The sequence below is a fragment of the Amaranthus tricolor genome, chromosome 4 (assembly GCF_026212465.1).
Source record: "Amaranthus tricolor cultivar Red isolate AtriRed21 chromosome 4, ASM2621246v1, whole genome shotgun sequence".
NCBI classification, from domain to species: Eukaryota; Viridiplantae; Streptophyta; class Magnoliopsida; order Caryophyllales; family Amaranthaceae; genus Amaranthus; species Amaranthus tricolor.
Genome location: NC_080050.1, coordinates 16464867 through 16486706, shown reverse-complemented (window position 1 = coordinate 16486706; position 21840 = coordinate 16464867). Strand labels below are relative to the sequence as shown.

The 21840-nt window shown below is 31.2% G+C and overlaps 1 protein-coding gene and 1 non-coding gene across 2 annotated transcripts; one reads left to right on the top strand and one right to left on the bottom strand.

Annotated features, from left to right (window-relative positions):
• Positions 1-491: 491 nt before the first annotated feature.
• Positions 492-2746, bottom strand: LOC130810570 (UDP-glucuronate 4-epimerase 3-like). The gene has a single exon (XM_057676677.1). The coding sequence runs from the start codon at positions 2216-2218 to the stop codon at positions 887-889; it is 1332 nt and encodes a 443-aa protein (XP_057532660.1). The 5' UTR covers positions 2219-2746; the 3' UTR covers positions 492-886.
• An 11380-nt stretch (positions 2747-14126) lies between these two features.
• On the top strand, positions 14127-14242 carry LOC130811936 (U5 spliceosomal RNA). The gene has a single exon (XR_009041549.1). It is a non-coding gene; the product is annotated as a U5 spliceosomal RNA (small nuclear RNA).
• Positions 14243-21840: the final 7598 nt, after the last annotated feature.

Here is a 21840-nt window from a genome sequence, read left to right as displayed (position 1 = left end):
TCAGTAAAAACTTATTATTGGTTCATGTAACAAAAACCTCAATTTACGTGACTAAGGCTTTGACATTATTGTTCTACGTCGTTATTAAAAATATGGTCAAAGATGTGATAATGAAAAACATACACCTGCATAACTATTTGAAGGGTTCCTGCTGGTATAAAATTATGTTACACTCTTAGTTATGAGATATAGTAAATTTTACTATTGACATCTAATTCCAAACAAAGTACAGATAATCAAACTGTTAGCACACCACTAACTCTCCCAATCTTGACTCTCAAGTCACCTTCTATTGAAGTGCAAGATTATTTAAAGCTGAACAAGCTAATTAAGATGAAAATGCCTGACAAAAACAAGACCATTTGATATTTCAGAGAGGAACATAAGTTGTTTCTTTTAGTCATCTTCTTAATCAGAAATCGGTTCAAAAGCCGACACAAATTGGACTGAGGATGTTATTAGAGCAATAAATTTTGCGACAACACAGCAAATGGAACACATACAAAGCAATGCATCCGAGTTTTATTCAAATTGGAAAGCAATAATACATGTGCACAAATCAACATACGTTCTATTAATCACGAATTCTACATTTTCTGAAACTACAACGAATTAAATTCTTAAGGAAGATAGTAAAAATGAGATATTGAAAAATCTTGTACAGCTTATATTGCCTAAAATGATGTTCTGTAATCCCAAAACTTCTCAGGAAGAAGCAAGTAATCTCTCATTGTAAAGTATCATAAGATTACACAAATAGAACATAATGTGAGCAAGTAGACAAACCTCGAAAAAACAATCATACGAAGAATCAATAAAAAAGAATTGAAAAAAATTCTACCGTGGTGCAAGCAACATTGAATAACTTAAGCATAGCACGAATTCCTCAAACGGCACTCTTCTTCCCTCCTGGTTTATAATAACTGATGTACCATCTAACAAACTTCTTTAATCCACTCTGCAAATCAGTGGTAGGCTTATACCCAAGCTCCCTCTGAGCATAGCTAATGTTAGCATGTGTGTATTGCACATCTCCATTTCTAGGTAATTTCGTCACCATTTTCTTAGCCTTAACCTTCAAAAGCCTCTCCAATATTGAAACAAGATCAGAAACCGGGACAGGTGATGTATTACCCAAATTAAACACCCTCAATTGAGCAGGGCCAGTCTTTTTTCCCCCACTACCAGTACTCTTCTCAGCCGTATCTAATGCACCTAAACACCCTTTCACAATATCATCAATATAGGTAAAATCCCTAGCTACAGTGCCATGATTCACAGCCTCAAAGATGGGTATTGATTTCCCTTTCAATATATCCTTGGTAAAGAAAAAATAAGCCATATCTGGTCTACCCCAAGGTCCATAAACTGTAAAGAATCTCAAGCCAGTAAGTGAAAGTCCATATATATGATTATAAGTATGTGCAATTTCTTCCCCAGCTTTCTTAGTTGCAGCATATAAACTAGCAGGTTGATCTGTTCTATCTTTTTCAGAAAAGGGTACTTTTGTATTTAATCCATAAACAGAACTAGATGATGCCCACACAATCGCAGGTTGTGGATTTGCAGATTTACAAACTTCAAGTAAATTAACAAAACCAGCAATATTACTATGAATATAAGAACCAGGGTTTTGCATTGCATACCTAACCCCAGCTTGTGCAGCCAAATGCATCACATGAGTAAAAGCCACTACTTCAAATAATTTCTTCAATAAAGCTTGATCGTTTATATCTCCCTCTACAATAAAAACCCCACTTCTTTCTAATAAAGCTTGTCTAGCTCTCTTCAATGATGGATCGTAATAATCATTGAAATTATCTAAACCCAATACACCATCACCTCTTCTTTTCAAGGCAGAAGATACATGGGTACCGACAAATCCAGCCGCACCTGTGACTAATACAGAGAACCCATTTGCAGCTCGCACCCGAGCAGAGTTTCGGACCCGTTTCTCCCAAGATGGGCCGCCCCATGAGAAGGTTCGGAGAGAACGTCGGGTGGAATCTGCAATTCCTGATGATGATGATGGTGTTGAGGAAGATGATCTGAAAAAGAAGATTAATATGAGACCAAGAAATATGAATGACCAGAAAGTCAATTTCACGAGGGGAGTTGAATGCCATCTCAAACGATGGTGATGATGAATGTATGGAGATTTCTCCATCTTGAACTTTCCTGGTGTTGATGGGGTATTATCTATATGATTATGAGGCATTTTACTTCATTCAAATCCAAAATATTGGGAAAGGAGAAATCTATTTCTTCTTGTCACCAGATTATTATATCCAAAACCCAGAACAATGAAGAAATGAAATGATAAACAAATTTCTGGGTTTTAATTCAAATTGAAAATTGATATCTGGGTTTTGTTCAGAATGTGAAATTTTTGAGGGATTGATTTGGTGGGTTGAAGGGATATTGTGTTGCAAATTGACAATGGGTGTTTGTTTTTGGTTGTTATGCTTTCTCTCTCTTGTTCTTCTCTTAAGGTGAGGAGGATATGGAGTTGAAGATAAGGAAGAGAGAGGTGAAAACAAGAAAAGGAGAATAGTGGGAAGAAAGAAAGGAATCTTATGGTTTTCTTGGAGAAGATAGTTGGTGGTGGTGGTGGTAATGGAGGAGAGAAGCCTTTTTGGAGATGGAGTTTTAGAGAGGCAAAGGTGTAAAAGATTTGATTTTTGATTATAGAGGAGAGAGAAAATTGTAGAAATTTTTTAAAAATGGACAATTAAAACATTTAATCATTTTTATTTCTAATTAGGGCTTATGGGGATGAGTTAAGGACCTCTTTATTACTTAAAATGTAATGGAGGGTCCACTATTCAATTTAATAGCTATAATTATTTAAGGGAGTTTTAATAAAAGAGATTTTAACATTTTATTTTTTATTTTAAAATATGTGTCAAAATCCTAATATGAATATTTTTTATTCTAAAATATGTGTTAAAATTCTGACATAAATAATAGAGAAAAATAATAAAGAGGATCATAACACTATAATACTATGGGATGAGTCAAAGGATGGCAAAAAAATGAGCCATTTTCTTTGTCACCCCATTTCCTTGTTTGGTTGATCGTACTACTAAGGAGCATATATGGTTAAACAAGGAAATATCATTTAATGCTTATTGATTTGCTAAATTTAACAATCTCATTCAAACAAGAAGTCAAAATTATGCTAGAGAACAAAGTGAAAAAAATAATTTCAATGAATCTACTCTAATTCATCAAATAGGGTGTAATTTGATAGGTGATAATTCCTTAAAGTTAGGATTTTATTTTATCCTCATCTAATTTTAGCATATCGGAGTAATGATATTGTGAGGAACTTTTAAAATTTAATTTAAGAGAGTAGAGGTTGGCATTTGAAGTAAATTTACTAGATTGTGTGCCGTGTGATTTGACGGTAATGGTGAAAATTCTTATAATAATGGTGGCTAAAAATATTTTTATATTTGATCATGGTCTTAAGAAAATCATAATATTATTATAATTTTTATCATAATTGTTTATATAGAATCATGTAAAATTGGCAAAATAGAAATAAAAACAATGTAAGAAAATTGATTTAGGAGAGTTAATGAAGACAAAATTAAGAAAATTTAGTTCATATGAATTTTTATGGACAATTAGTAAACTAAAATCGACTTTTATGATTTATTGAAGAAAAGATAATATACCAACACTTCATTCACTAACATCATAATCAAATCAAGTTTAAGTAGATACTATAATTATGGTGTAACAAAATTTACTTTCAGATTTATAGAATCTTTTAATTATAGGAAAAATTACCTTAAATAATACAAATTTTTGTTGATTTTCCTATAATAATATTAACTTTTGATTAATTATGAATAAAATTAACTAGATGATAGTAAACCACCAAACCTATTTTACACATAAGAAATATATCAAAAAGTTAATTAATTCAAACTAAAACAAACTAAATGGCACAAATTTAAAAGAAAAGATTGCATTCTTCCTAAATTATGTTTGGGTAGCTAATTATGAAAGAAGAGAAAGGAATGAGAGGGAAAGGGGAAGGAAGGGAAAGGATGGGGAGAGAAAAAAAAGAAAAAGACTTTGTTGTTTGTATTGAAAGGAAGGGGTGGGAAAAAAAATAATGTCATTTTCTTATCTTTCCTCTTATGGAGATAATTGGATATTAACAAAATGAAGAGATTTAATCATTTCGAATAGTTTCCCTTCAAATCCCCTTTCTCTTTTTGTTATTCAAATAAGGGAATCTTCATTCCTCCAAATCATTTCTTTTCTTTATCCTCCATTTTCTTCCATCCAAATAAGGTCTAAAGGAGTCTCATACGCATATGTATATCAGCAAGTCTTGCTAAGCAACCTTCTCATATTGAGACCAATAGCCAAATCAACCAAATTGTAGTTTTTTCCAATCAGTATCAGTAATTAATCTATTTTTGTTTATAATTAATATCTTTAAGGTAAAAATTGATTTTTTTTATAAGTTATTACTGATCAATTAAACGATCATTTCATATAATTGATCACTTTAAGGTCTGAATTGATCACTTTAACGTTGGAATCAAAGGCTTTAAAATAATTGTTCCATGTAAGGTTACAAACTTGTAAGTAGATACTGATCATTTTAATGTCAAAATAAATCAGTTTTAGGTCAAAATCAAATTTTTTTTAATTAATCAATTTAAGGTTTACTTTAAATTAAAGTTGATCACTTTAAGGTCAGAATTAATACTTTTAAAGTCAAAATTGAATTTTTATATTGTAATATTTAAATTTTTGGCTACATTTATTTTCAATTTTACCCCTTGAAATCATTGTTAATGTGGTGTAATAATGTTATTATAATCTAACTGACGATAAAGAACATTTTATTTTATGCTTAGAATATAACTCGATCTCGATCATCTCTCTATAGAATTTTTACTGCTATCCATTATTTAGGTTACTTCTAAATTTTTATTACTTTTCGTATGAGATTATGGGTCATATTTTTAATATAATACTAAAAGTTAATTTATTGATGAAGATCATTGCGTTTTAAAAAGTATATTAATCCCCAAACAAATAAAATTATATCAAATTCTATTCAATATGAAAACTATAACAGAGCCTTTTCCGGTTAAAGTGAAACTGCATCAGGGATCGGCTCTAAGCCTTTTTATTTTTATTGTCATAATGGAAGAGATTTCTGAATCTATTTGGGAGACGGTACCGTGGTGCATGATTTTCGTGGACGACATTGTGCTGGTAGCAAAAACTAGAGAGGAGGTCAGTAACAAATTGGATGAGTGGAGGGAAGCTTTAGAAGGCAAAGGATTGCGCATTAGCCGTACGAAGACCGAGTATTTGCGCTGTGACTTTAGTGGGACATCACCGGTAGGTGAACCAGAGGTGTCCATTGATGAAATAGTTGTTAAGAGTATAACCAAGTACAAGTATTTGGGATCGATCATTCAAAGGGATATGGAAATTGATGGAGATGTAAATCATTGTATACAGGCGGTTTGGCTCAAGTGGCAAGCAGCCACCGCAGTGCTATGTGATAAGAAATTTCCAAGCAAGTTAAAAAAAAAATTCTACTGGGGGGCAATCAGACCTGCTCTGCTATATGAGACCGAATGTTGGCTAGTATAGAGGATTTTCGAACATAACATGGAAGTTACAGAAATGCGTATGCTGAGGTGGATGTGTGGGCACACATTGATGGATCGAATTAGGAACCAAGAGTTTAGGGAAAAACTAGGGGTAGCCCCTACATCTAGAAAAATGCGCGAAAATAGATTGAGGTGGTTCGGTCATGTGCAGAGAAAGACTTTCGACGCTCTTGTGAGGAGGGTAGAAAGCATCATAGTAGAGGGTAAGAGGAATCGAGGAAGACGCAGGAAAACTTGGGATGAGCAAATAAAAGTTGATTTGCATGAGTTAAGCCTCTCTGCGGACCTGACTAGGAATAGGAGCAGTTGGAAACACCATATCCATGTCTTAGATTCCTGATGTCCTCTCAGTCTACGTTTTAGTGTTCTTAACCTCTTGCTTGTATCGTTTCTTTTCTATTAGTTCTTTGTTTTTCTTTTGTAGTGGTTCTACCTTTTATAGGCCTCTATGTTATCTTTCATATGTAATCACGTCCCGTTATCTTCCTCGAACGGGGGGACTCCTTTGGCCACACTCTCCTTTATGGGTATGGGTTGCTGTCGTCTTTCCCTCTCCAGACCCTGGACTTAGTTTTCTAAGAGCGGGATATACTGGGTAGGATGATGATGATGATCAAATGACCGCATTTTAAAACGTAATATCAAATCATGAAGCGAAAGTGGGTATGCAAAATTATTATATTTCATCTACAACAATTACGATTATATCAATTTTGATTATTATTTAATCTTAGTTCTTATGAATTTTGTTATTATTAAATACAATGTAGATATTGTTTGTAGGACTCTTTTCGTAATGAATTAATTTATGTCATATTTGGGAACGATGATTTCATTTAAAAATTTGAAATTGGCTTAAATTTATTATGTTTAGCAAATCAAAAATTTTCAAGTTTGAATTTGAATTAAATTTCATAATTGTTTTTAATGTAGTTATAGTTGAAAATTTAAGAATGACTATCCAAATCTTGTCATTTTCAAATTCTTCATTTATAATTTCATATTTGAAATTCATAATTAAAATGAAATAATCGTTCACAAACTCTACATTAATTTATTTTATGAAACCTTGATTTAGATTCCTCTAATGATTTGAGATTCGTTCTACACTTCTATAGTTCTATTGATTGCTTAGGACTTTCTCATTTCAAAAAAAATTGCTTCCGAATTTCTCATTTCAAGAAAATTGCTTTGGACTTTCTAACGTAAGCTAATATTATGAACACGCTCGAGCGAACACCCCTCTCTAATAAAATAGTACTTTTTCTGTTTTATGTTAAATATATTTGATTTTTGTTTGTTTGCTAATGTAACTAATTTAATATTTAATAACAATAATTGTGTATAATTTAAAACTATAAAAACTAGATATTAATAAATCTTATGTTAAGACGAATTAAACAATATCTTATTTGACTATGTTTCAATGCATAAGACTAAAATATAAATTAAGAGTGATTGACGAATAGTAACCCAAAAGCAAATTAAACATTTGAAAATAAATGAAGGGAGTGGTAATAATTTGGGTTTCATATTTTATGAGCTTAGGTATAAGTTTATTTAGAGATTAATTCTATCAATATTATAGAAGTACATATTAATCTCAAGCTTCAATTAATCGAAAGTATACTTTCAAGAAAAATCTTAAACATAATCCTAAAACGTATGGATTCAAAATCTAGATATAGTATTATTTTTTAACTCATAACTACACATACTTGAATATTTAATAACATTGAAAAAAACCTATTTAATATTTTTTTACATAGTGTAAATATTTTACATAATAGTATAGTAATATAGCAAAATGACTCATATACTTACGTGTAGAAATTATGATTATAATGTGAATTAATGAGGTTAGTTATTAAAGATCAATCAATGATGATGATCTCTTTGCTACTATAAGTGTAATATCATTATATACATTTGACTTTTAAAATATAAATGATAAAATCTACTAAATAGTATTGAGGTAATGAAATGTAATTCTAAATGTGTATTTATATTTTTGTCAATATCATCATGATCATAATCTAACACTAGTACTGATGATGGTTAATATATTTGTATGCTATTTCATATCATAATGTGTTTTTGTTTAGTTTTGGGTTTAAGATTTTAATATCAACTTGACCTCATTATAAAGTCAAAGAAAGTATAGGATTCGGTCAAACTTAAATCAAAGATAGTCAATAAAATATGCAAGCTCGATTTTAGGTTATGTATCGGTTCATTTCATTAATTATAAGTTCACACCACAAATCCATCAGTTTAAATTCAGCTCCTACAAATACCGTCAAATCCATATGAGGTAAGTTTTAACAAGTCTTTACAAGAGAAAAAATCTATGATATGTTTTTTCAAATTCTCTTTTATTATTAATTTTGCGTTCATATTCATATTCATGTTCTATTTGACCTAAGCATTGAAGGGCCTTTTTCAGGTGTTGCCTACAGATCGCTAACTGTTCATTTTGTAGGTTTATTTGAAAATCTTCAACTTTCAACCACCTTCAACCATCTTCGATCACATTCAACTTTAAGGAATCGGATTGGAAAGCCTAATAGCTGGACACGTAGATAATTTTTCTTGGACATATAATGGACACTATTCTTCTGCTACATAATATAAATTGTAAGTAAATTTTACCTGAAATAATATTCTAGCTAGCGGATTATATTTTTATTATGTTATTGTAACAATTTAGAAAATAGGAAAAGAGAAAATGTGAAGGCAATTAATGAAAATGGATCGGATCCATTCCTATTTTCAAAAAAAAAAAAAATGATTTAATTGTTTTAATAAATTTCATATGGACTTGTTTGTTTGTTTGTTTGTTTGTATGTGAGAAGGAAAGAGAGCAAATGAAAGAGGGAGACAGAGACATGTGAAGGTTTGATAAAGGTCTAAAATTTGTGATGTACTCGTACGTGCTAATAGAAACAACTATTAAGCTTAAGAAGGAGGCAAAGGCATCTTTCCTAGAAAATAGCTCGGATATCTTATATTCCAATCAATGTTTTAACAATATATATGACTACTACTTATCATATTGGTTGGTATATGGTAGACTAAAGAATACTTATATTCTTATAACTCTACTCACGTTCATTAATTTTCCTTTTATAAAATTGGCTGGCTTGAAAATATGGTCAACTATCTATAGTGCATAGTATCTTCCTTGGCGGATCTTTTTGATATGTATAAAATAAATATTAAGAAAAATTGATATTAATAATCCAATTTTTTATCTATTCCTTATGAATAATCTTAATTTTTAATTTTTTTTAATAAATTAGCAATTGCTTTTAGTTTGCTGTCAACATAGTAATAGGATATACTGGTAGCAAACTAAGAGTAAATGTATAATTATTATAAAATAAAAGGTTATACTGATAGTAAACTTAAGGCAAAAGTTAGATTATTAAAAGGAAAAATTACCAAAAATAATACAACTTTTTGCTTATTTCCCTACAATAATACCAAATTTTTATTAATCATGAATAATACTAACTTAAATGGGGTGTTTTCCTAAAAAATCTCTAACATGTTAAAAATCAAACTATAGGTAATTATAAGACAAAAACAATTGGTAAATTAATTAATAAACTAAAGTTGGTATTATTCTAGGAAAACACTCCCCTAAGTTGGTATTTTTCATGGTTAATCAATAATTGGTATTATTGTAGGAAAATTAACAAAAATTTATATTATTCTCGGTAATTTTTCCTTATTAAAAAATAATCTAAATGTGAAATTATTCGTAGCGGATGGATGAAAGTTTAGATTATTAATATTAGTTTTTCCTAAATTTTATAGGTTGATTAACTTAATATAAAGTTAAATATTAAAAATAAAATTTGGAGAAGATAAGTAATACTTTTTAGGTTAAAGTAATTTCAGAGGGGAGCTAAACTTGGTCAATTGATCGACTTATAAGTCTAGCATTGTATATACCTTAGTTTTAACTATTTACATGAAAGGAATTTTTTCAAATAAAATTAACAATATCTTATCCAACAATGTTGAGAATTAAACTTTTATATTTACGTTTTCATTTAATTTTCAAGAGCTTGTAAAATTACTGTTTTAAAATACCGTTTTACTTGATAAAAAGTGTAACTTATTATTTATTTTCTTGATTTGCATACTTTTACAAGCTCTATTGACCTCTCAAAGAAAACAATCGTGTAATGATATTCATTTTTTATCCTTTTGATTTACCTTCTAAATTTTTGTATTAAAAAAAAAAAATGCTTATATCGATTAATAAATGCAGGTAAATTAAAAAGCATAAAAAAACTAAGGCCTTTTACAAGAACTTAACATTTTTCCTCTATAGCACAAAGAATATAATAACAAGAAAGCAACATTAATCTTGATTTAAAACAAAATTTGGTTGCTTAAATAAGATATTTCTTCAAATTAAAGTATACTTTTATATAATTGGTGGTAGATAAGTATTCGAGGAGAAGAAAATGTGACATAATAATTAAATTACACCATATATATGTCCCACATTCTCCCCACCATACTCGTCATTATAAAATTAACCTAATCTTTTAATGTAAGTTAATTATGATATAAATCTCTGCCCTTTTTAAGTTTTCTATCGAAAATTGTAATTTATCCTCATAATATATCACTTTCAGTCATAAAATATTAAATGTGTTTAAAACGAATCCAATAACTGGATATTCACTTAATTTTATAATCGAACTTAATTTAACTCGATTTAAAAATAAATTTACAATTATGAAAAAATTTATATGGATACAAAATCCAATTTTAAACCAACTCGAATCACATAATTTGAAATTAATCAGAATATCCAAATGAATATCTCTACAGAATATAAATAGGACTTTTATCATAGGAGTAATGTGCCAATATTAATCATTTAAAATTATTTATTTTAGTTTTGTTAATCCAAATATGCTCGTAAACTTTTCCTGCATTTTATTTGCTTTTTCAGCAATACTACATATCAAAGAAACATCAAATATTCCTGGCCGGCAAAATTTAGATGATTATTACGTTGAATATTCCATGAATTTTGCCATCTTGCTTTGAAAACTTTTTAGTTATTGGTTCAAATTCCAAAAAAGATATTCACAGAAGTAATTTTTAATGTATAGGTTGGGCTTTTTTATTTAATTTATTTGTTTAGAATTAGTTTCTGGCGATTTAGGATGGAATTATATGAACTAACAATCCATGCTTGTAGTTGCACTTAAGATTTTGTACGTCTAAAGGTGAAGTTAATTAATGTACCAAAATTTAGGCAAAAATAATAATATTCTAAATTTGTTTATGATTTGTGTTTAGTTTTTATTAAGCGCTCAACAAGCCAAATAAAAACCACGTGAATACACATTGGAAAAATACTAAGAAAATTATTTTTCTAATTTTTGAGCAGAAGTAGCAATAGTTAACAAAACTGTATACTATGCAACAACTACGTACAGTTACATGATAAGCTCTTTACAAACATAATAATAGATATTTAAAAGTTTGTAGAAAATTATTTTACTTTGCAGTTTATTTACTATTTTGGCAAATAATTTTATTTTATTACGTACCGTGTAAACAAGATACGATCATGCATATCTTTAGTCTGTAGAATAATTGAAGAACACTAGAATGTATTGATGAGCAGGGAAGCATATAAATATTACAAGGACGAAGATATTCTGTTTTTTTGAGAATAAGTAGAGGATCAAAATGAATAAGAAAACAAAATATGTAGCAAATAATTGTAATTATTTCTTAAATAATCTCACTGTCTCCCTCAAGTTGGAACATAGATGGAAGTACGATCCAATTTGGAGAGAAGAACATCAAACTGTACTTTTTCAAGAGCCTTAGTAAACACATCTGCGAGTTGAAACAAAGTAAAAAAACGAGAATGAGAACTCAGAATGAACAAAGTAAAAAATGACAATCAACCTTAATATACTTAGTGCGCTCATGGAACACTGGATTTTTAGCAATGTGTAAGGCGGATTGACTATCAAAAACATGGACTTAGAATGATGAACACATGTACTTAACAACAAGCCCTTTAGCCACTTCAATTCACAAGTGATAGCAGCCATGGATCGATATTCAGCTTCAACAGAAAATCGGGGTAACAATGTGTTATTTCTTAGTCTTCCAAAAATGGGAGAATTACCTAAGAAAACAAGCCATCCAGTCAGAGAATGCTGAGTAAAGGGACAAGCAGCCCAACCCGAATCATACCAACCTTCCAAAGTTAAAGTACTGTCAAAATGAAGTAAAATTCCATGATCAGAAATCTCTTTTAGACAACGCACACAACGAAGAGCAGCTTCCCAATGCTCTGGGCGATTACATTGCATGAATTTGGGAAAGAATATGAAATGATTAAGGAAGATCTGGTTGAGTAACAACAAGATAGATGAGACGACCCACGAGACGACCACTACAACATAACTTGCTTTTAGTGCGATATATTTAGTGATATTTAGAGCTGTTCAAAACAAACCCGACCCGAAAATCCGACCCGGAATCGAAAATTATCCGACCCGAAAAAATATAAGTTTTTAAGCTTTATCGAACCGCAATTACCCGAACCGATACTTCATTCGAACCGTTTGATAACCGAAAAGGGCAAAATCGAACTCGAACTGCAACCGAATTTTATAACCGACATATAACCCTTAACCGATGTTACCCGAACTGAACAGTGATCGACCCGAGTCAAATCCGACCCGAATTATGCACGTAACCGAATGTAACCTGACTAAAACCGATTAAGATCGATTTGTTTTTAACCCGAACTGATACAAACCCGAATCGATTATTAATCGAACTGTTTTCAACCCGAACTGATACAAACCTGAACCGATTGTAAATCGAACTGTTATAAATCCTAATCAAATTTTCACCTAATTTTAGCAAATTAAGTCCAATTTCATTTTTCTAATAATACGGAAAAAGAAAGAACACAAGTTCTATACAGAAGAGATTGCATACAGAATATATATATATATATATATATATATATATATATATATATATATATATATATATATATATATATATATATATATATATATATATATATATATATATATATATATATATATATATATATATATATATATATATATATATATATATATATATATATATATATATATATATATATATATATATATATATATATATATAAACTATTTGAAATAAATTGATCTGCCTATTAGGGCTGGCAAAAGCTGACCCGACCTGCTAACACTCTTCACATTCAACATCTTCATTATTTTCGGAATTAATTATTGGAGTAACAGGAGTTTTCGGACTAGGTATTTCATTTTCAAAGTCCATCCCTATTTAAATAAAAAACAATTATATACTAATTCAAAACACAGTTATTGGAGTAATTGAATCCATGGCTAAAGCAATAAAAAATAATTATATACTAATTCAATCTTGAATGTATTCTATATATGTACACACTTTCAAAGCTAAATATTAAAAAACTAAAGCTAAGAAGGACAACACTTTCAATATTAATGAAGGGCTAAGATAGAAACCATTTTGAAATCAATGGTTAAAATCCAAAATCCATGTGACATTTATAGTTGTATGTAATTGATTATTGAAAGTTTTTTAAGGATAGAAGAGGTGGACATTATCAAAACCATTCATTCATCCATATTATACATTATCAATGGCTTAAATTTAATTAATGGTAAATACTATTTTAATGAATATTTTCTTAAAAAAGCTAATTAGCAATAAAATTGAATAAGAATTATTTATGATTATGAGGTTATTAAATAACTTATATATTATGTAAACATAATTAAATAAAATTTTAATTCGTTATTAGTGGTTTAATTTCGTTGAATTCATAATAATTGACAACTTGCAAGTTACAATTAAATCTTTAATATACTATCGATTAAGTATTTATGTAAGACAATAAGTCTATGATAGTCTAATAGATTGTTTTGATTAGTTTTGTACATTCAACTTGATCAAACTTACAATATTCAATCTCACTTACAATTTAACGACATAGCTTCAAGTCTATATTAGACAAGTTCCAATTAAATCTTTATTAAACGATCGATTAAGTATCTAATTGATTAATATTAATTAATATATAGACTAATACTATATTTCTAATAGTTTATTTTAGTTAGTTTTAGGTTTTATTATACTTAAAAAACTTCAAAACTATGTAAGACTGTAAGTCTATAATAATCTAATCGATTGTTTTGATAAGTTTCATTCACTCAACTTGATTAAACTTACAATATTCAATCTCACTTACAATGTAATTAGTCAATCAGATAGTCAGATGTCAAGTTTGCAATTTTGTCAGCTGAAGATGACTTTCAATAACAAAAGAAGTTGTCCCACATCGGCTATGAAAGATACTAATAAAAGAAAAATTCTTTAAATCACTTCCACAGATCTCATATCAACTTACGCAGCCACGCCGTGAGCACAAACCGAACTATTCTTTCGCCTTTTACTAAAGAATACCGTGTGCTCGCTGCATTAAGTGGCATACGTTTATTTTTGGAGGAAGCCTTTAATTAAGGTTAAATGGGTCAAATGACCTGAAATATATGAATTTTATGACCTAAAAAAAAAAGCAGGTTAAATGGGTCATTAGCAGGTTGACCCGATCTGCTACAGATCAGGTCGGGGTTTCAATTTTTGACCCATTTAATTAAATGGGTCAGGTTCAGGTCAAGGGTTTATTGACCCATTTATATATGACCCGAACCTGAAAATGACCCAACCCGACCTGTTTGACACCCCTACCTGCTATATCTGATAAAAAAATCGGCAATTAAAAACCTGACTATTAACTTATTTCGATATTGACCCGATCAATAGTTATCCGTAACCGATAATTACTCGAAAAATAAAGGTCGAACCCGATCTATACCCGAAAAAACCGAACCAATTAGTAATCGATGACAACCCGAGACCGATTGACACTCGACACGAACTTCAACCGACACCGAACTGATGCAAACCCAATAGCTTGAATAACCGATCTCCAACCGAACCGTGACTAACCGACTCGACCCGAGTGTGACCCGTTGTAACACACAGCCGAAAAATAACCGATCCGAAATGCAACCGAACCGAATAACACCCGTCCGAAACCGACCCGATCAACCGAATGAACACCTCTAGTGATATTTACTTTAAATGTCGCTACTTCAAATTTCTAATTACACATATAGATAATTTAGTGACATTTATTAGAACCTTTAGCAGTATAATAAAAAATCACACTAAAGCTTTTTGCAACATAGGATCTAGTGAACATTTTTCATAAATGTCACTATAGACTATAGTAACAATTACTTATGCCCGAAAGACCAAATAATGTGTCGATAAATCACTTTATAGTGGAACTTAAAATAAAAACTGATAATTATTATACTAAAAATATAAATCAATGGTATTTTTTAATGCCATTAAAACCAATGTCGCGTAAAGTTAGATTTGTTGTAGTGAACGATAAACTTCAGGATCTTGTAAAAGGGCATCCGAAGCCAGCCAAAGCTGATGATGTTGTTCAATAGGAGTGCTATTGGGTTTGGTGCCTAAAAGACCAGTCTCAGAAATAATATCTATATTTGCGTTGACATAAGAATAAGCTAGAAGAGTTGCGAGCCACCTCAATGACAAAAAAATATCTAAGAGCACCAAGATCTTTCATATTAAAACAATCACTAAGATATGATTTAAAACAAGTGAGAGCAGTAGTATCATTGCCGACAATGATAAGATCATCAACAAACACTAAAACATTGAGTTAAATGGAGCCTTTAATTTGGTGTATATTTAAAGAGAATAATCCAAGTAAGATTAAAGAAACCCATATCCTTCTATAGTAGAGACCAATTTAGCAAATCAATAACGAGGAGTCTGTTTCATGCTATACAAGGACCTGTGCAAACGACAAACCAAGTTAGGATCATGAGTGTCAAAATCGGGAGGTAACTTCATTTATACCTCCTCATTAAGATTAGAATGTAAAAATGCATTATAGACATCCATTTGAACATTAGAAATAGTCTTTGATGTGCTAAAGTAATATAGTCCATCTCTTCTAATGCCTATTCCAATGAGCTCCTTTATTTAGTCCTGTATAATGCAATATTTAAAGTCAAAGTAAACTGGGTTGTGTAAAGCATCATTAAGTTGGAAAACACAGAGTAAATTGCAACACAAATTAGGAACAAATAAAACCCTAGAGTAAGAGAGGCTAATAAAGGGATGGAGCCAACCAAGGTGGCACATTTGATTTTGCCATTAGGTAAACTGACAGGTCATTCAATTGACTGAGTATCATACATCTTTGAACTGTCCCCGGTAATGTGTTGATTAGCATTAGTGTCAATAATAATCTAGTATGAAGTAGTAAACTTACCATTCAACCTATTTTCTAATATAGGACAATTACCAATGACAGTAGGGATGACCTTCCATTGAGCAGGAGTAAAGACATTATCAATAAGCGAAGCGGAAGAAGAAGTAAAAGTGGTAGTATTTGCACGAACAGAATTCCGTGAAGGTTTCTTAATCAGAATGATCCTCGGAATAGCCAACGAGATCATAGTGGAGGTTTTCGAGATGACCTAACAACAAATGTAGGCCGCCCAACAAAGAGAGGCTTTATGACTTGGCCGATTGCATTGAGTATAAAAGGGTCGTGTAGTAAAAGGGCCCACCACGATGAAAAGACGAGTGAACAACACATCCAATAGCTTCGACTGGAGTATGAATTTCCATATAAGAAAGACATACTCGTTTTTTATGAGAGATCAATTGGTATGCCTTATCGAGACTAGGTAGAGGATCTTAAGACAATATTTTAGTACGCAATGAATAATAGTACGTTGAGTAAAGTCTCAGGCCTGAGCGACTCGAACTTCATGAATATTTGAAATTTGTGATTAATAGTTGTTAGTTCTATGTAATTATAAAATTTAGCAATATTTAAATATATTAATGAAAACTAATTGTACTAATTAAAGTATTAATAAACAAATACACAAATACCAAAAATTAATAGAGCGTAATTTTAGATTTTAGGAGTCCATAATTTATATTTTGCTTAGGGCCTTTGAAATGGATGACTTTGCTTGCAAATAGAGGTTTTAATGCTAGGATAAATGATGTTTGTGATCTAGGAGATGTGTAAGGCATTGATGGCAGTCCAATCAGACTTGATGCATGGGAAGGCGTGATTATGGTGCTGTCGAGAAATTTACATTTCCGCCGAGCTTCCAATGTCGTTTTAATGTCGGCAGCCCAAGTATCATGCTTTTCAGAAGTGAGACGGGTGGGGTGATGAAATCACCGAGTCAATCTTAAGGACCAAGAAAATATGGAGAACTAGGATCAATTTTTAGGGAAGGCGTTGATGAGCAGGGAAGCATATAAATATTACAATGATGAAGATGCATTTGTGGAAAAAAAGTTATTTACCACCCAATAAATGCTGGGGGTTTTTAAAGACGTAACATAAAAAATTGGCAAAAAAAAAAATGAAGACTATATGTTGTGGTTCTATTAGAACTGCAATATGTAAAACATTATAATTTGTTATATGCTGCAATACTAATGGAACCGCAGCATAATGGTCTTCATTTTGTTTCTTTCAAAATCATGCCTTTTGTACACAATGCCCTTGAAATTTTTTCATTTGTTAATGTCCTCCTTTAAAACACGTGAAACTTCATCTTCTTCAACCCACAGAAGCTTCATCTTCTTCAATCTAGCGTCTTCAACCCATGAAATTTTTCTTTGGTTCTTGTTCTTTTTCAACTCACGAACGCTGTAATGCTTCTTCAACCCACGAAATTAAGTTGTTGTTCTTATTCTTCTTCAAAACGCACAAAATCTATTTTTTAGGCTTAGTTTCTTTAAGGTATAATTTCTGTTTGTAATTTCTTCAACCTTTAACTTCTTCAAGCTTCATGATATTTTAGGGCTTAGGTTTCTTTAAATGGTTGTTTACTAATTTTTTTTTTCGTTTTTCATTGTAGGTATAATCTAATTGTAGAGCACAACATTATTATCTAAATACCAAGGTAATTTGCATTCAGCTATCAAGTTTTGTTTTGATATTTTTATGCATTTGTAACTACTAAATTTAATTTATTAGGATTTTATGGTAAATTGAAGATTGTTTTATTTTGTATATTTGAATGTGGTTTTACTTACGCATGTAGTTGTTTTTAAGTTTTACAATTTTTTCAAGTTTATATTTTTATTACTTTGTTAATTATTATAATTAAAATTGGTGTTTGTAGTTTAATTGTGTTTTGTAATTAGAATATACATAAGTTTAATAACTTAAATAATATGAAGGTTAATTAGGGTTAAATAGGGTTTATTAGGGTTAATTATATACTTTGATTTATGTGTACTTATTTCGTCTTTAATTAATCACACTTAGGATGACAAAAGATCGTTCATTGAATCATCATAATTTGTTGATGGAATATTAGAATCTTTTAGTATTGCCGTCAAGCATTAAGTTAGGACGGGGGGGGGGGGGAGGGGGGGGGGGGGGGGGGGGGGGGAGGTTGGTTTTTATTGCTCATGTGTCAAGAGTGGAAATGTATTAAAGGTAAATAGCAAAAACATTCTTAGGGAGCACATACTTCGACATGGGTTTAGGCCTTAATATCATGTTTGGGCTTGGCATGGTGGGGAGGGAGTTTATGAAGATAAAAGTTTTCCATAGAATGTGCACGAAGGAGAAGGGTTTGCTCATATGGGTGGAGAATAATAATGTGTATGAGATATATGAAAAGAATGTCGATGAGGATGTAGATCGTCTTGATGAGATGATGAAGGGGGTCGAGGATGAGTTAGGAATACGTCCTCATGTTTTTGATTTGTCGATAGAGGCTTCTCAAAAGTCGTTGTACCCTGGATGTACAAAGTTCACCAAACTAACAGCTGTGTTGACAATTTTCAACATTAAGTCAAAGTTCAATTAGAGTGACACTAGTTTCACATTGTTATTACAAGCATTAGGTGAGATGCTTCCTGATGGAAATGAACTTCTTAAGTCGACATATTATTCTTAAAAGTTCATGTGTCCTTTCGGCTTAGAGTACCAGAAGATTCATGTGTGTCCGAATAATCGTGAATTGTATCGAAATGAAAATGAGAACTTAGAACAGTATTCAAAGTGCAGGTTACAAGAGCAAAGCGGCTCGGGAAGCTAATGAGACCCTGACTAAGGTATTGTGGTATTTTCCAATGATACCTAGATTCAAGAACTTGTTTTCTATAAAGAAAGATGCGTCAAATTTGAGGAGGCATGCAGATAGAGTGAAGAAAGATCACTTGCTCACGCATCCAGATGATTCTCCAGCGTGGAAGACAATTAATATATTGCATAAGACATTTAGGGATGAAGATCATAATTTAAGGCTCGGATTGTGTACGAATAAAATGAACCCATTCAGCAATTTTAGTTCTCAACATAGTACTTGGCCGGGTACCTTTAGTTATCTATAATTTGCCTCCTTGGTTTTGCATGAAGCGTACGTACATTATGCTTTTGGTTCTAATCTTAGGTCCTAAACAACATGGGAATGACATAGATATATATTTTTCACATCTCGTTGAGGATGAACGGGTTTCCATGTTCAATGCACATGTTAATGAGGTGTTCATATTGCGTGCAATGCTTTTATGCATCGTTAATGATTTTTCGGCATATGAAAATGTATTAGGGTATAAGAACAAAAGGAAGAAAGCATGCCCAATAATGTGATACTAATTATACATAATTAAATATAATTTTCAGGAGGAGACTCATTGTTTTCTTTTACTACCTCAGTTAGGTGTGGCCCGTGGTGGCGACTTAACAGAGGTTGCATATGGTGTGGCACAACCAACCAGAGAAGACCAAACAGTGGATTCTATGCCTGTTACCGGTGGTCATTTAAGTGTGGCCATAGAAACTAGTATCAAGGGGTTTTGACGATTTCTCAATCCCGGTTCCAATGTCAGATTGGAGCCTTGAGAAAATTTTAGACCCAAGGTAGTTTCGTGACCTGACCATATGCTTGGGTTTGATTTACAAAAGAGGTAATAATCATTAGGAGTGAAAGTTATTCGGATTAAAACCGCTAATCGAACCAGATTAAACCGAATAACAAATATGGTTTGGTGATTTTTATAATATGGTTTGGATTAGGTTTGAATATTCAAAAACCGAAATAATTAGGTTTAGATTAGGTTTGCAGATTCAAAACCAAAAACCGAATTAATGAATGGAAATAATTAAAGGTTGTGTAGAGAGGCCCATTTGGTGAATAAAATCAGCCCAAAGCCCCAAAGTCATGTAGATATTATAGTCTTAAGTCCCTAACCCTAGCGCTGCTTCTAGTCTTTTACCCTTCAATTAATTTCTTCTCCTTATTCCTGGCTTCCTCACTATTCCCTTCTAGAAAGAGAAAGGAAGAACAAATTACAGAGATCTCATCCATACCCCTAGCGTCGCAACCCTTTCTTTCTCATTCCTCTTCCAATATCTCCATCTTCACCTTTGATCTTTAGTTCTTCTACTCTTCAAAGTTAGTCTATTGATTTTTAATTATTGTTTTGTTTTTTGTTTTTCGTTGATTTTTTCTTTGTTTTACTCTTATTTTTGTTGTGATCTAGTTATCTTCATTGTTTCGATTAAAATACATATTGATGTTGCTTTTTTGTTCTTATTTTCGTTTGTTGTTTGTATTTTATTCTTATTTTTTCATCTTAGTTTCGATTAACAAGGGTAGATTTGGTTTGAATTTTTCACATTTTATTTCTGAACATTCTGGGTAATTTTTTTTTTGTTTTAGGCTTTTTGGTTGTTTTAACTTTTTGTTTTTTTTTTGCTGTTGTTTGGGTATTTTTAGTAGATCTATGAGAATTTGAAAATTTTTTACTCATATTTAAGTAGATCTTTGCCTTATATTTTTTTTACGAAAGTGTTAAAACTTAGAGAGATAAGGAGGAAGTAAAATGAATAAAAGTTAGAAGATGGAGATGTTTTTACTCATTGGTGTGGTTTTTACATTGGTGAACTTCCATATTTATAGGCAAGTTCATCTACAATTACATTAAATGCATTCACATTAGGATAAATTTATTAATTACCTTTCACACTATATTCATTAATTACCTTTCACACTATATTTCAACACTCCCCCTTGAATGCATTCTAATGATGTAAAAAAAAAGTATTATTACAATATTTCTATTTAATACTTCCTCGTTAAAAACCTTGTCAGGAAAAACCCAATGGGATAAAAACCTGAACGAAGGAAAAAAGAGTGCAGTGAGTATGATTCTCCCCCTAAGTTCAACAGATATCTCATAGATGACACATTCCAATTTTATATACAAGTTGCTCCAATCTCTTTGATGGAAGGGACTTTGTGAATAGATCTGCAAGATTTTCACTTGATTTAATTTGTTTGACTTTTACTATTTTATACTTCTGGAGGTCATGTGCAAAGAAAAGTTTTAGTGCTATGTGTTTGGTTGTATCCCTTTTTATGAAGCCTTCACTAACTTGTTCAATACAACCGGTATTATCTTCAAAAATTACAGTTGGAGAATTTATTATCGAGTTTATCCCACATTCTTCTTGAATGTGACCAATTACTGACCTTAACCAAACGCATTCTCTACTTGTTTCATAAAGGGCGATCAATTCTGCATGGTTTGATGATGTAGCTGTTAGTGTTTGTTTCGTGGATCTCCAAGATATTACGGTACCTCCATATGTGAATACATATCCATTTTGTGATTTAGCCTTATGGGGATCTGATAAGTATCCAGCATCTGCATATCCAACAAGAGTAGCATCTTGCTTTTATCTATAAAATAGTCCAAGATCTTTAGTTCCTCGAAGGAAGCGCAACGAATGCTTTATCCCACTCCAATGTCTCTTTGTTGGTGAATTGCTATATTTAGCTAATAGATTAACATCGAAAGCAATATCAGGTCTTGTATTATTAGCTAGATACATCAAAGCTCCAATTGCGCTTAAATATGGCACTTCAGGGCCAAGAATCTCCTCGTCTTCTTCACAAGGTCGAAATGGATCATCTTTTGGTTTTAATGATCGCACTATCATTAGAGAGCTCAGCGGATGAGCTTT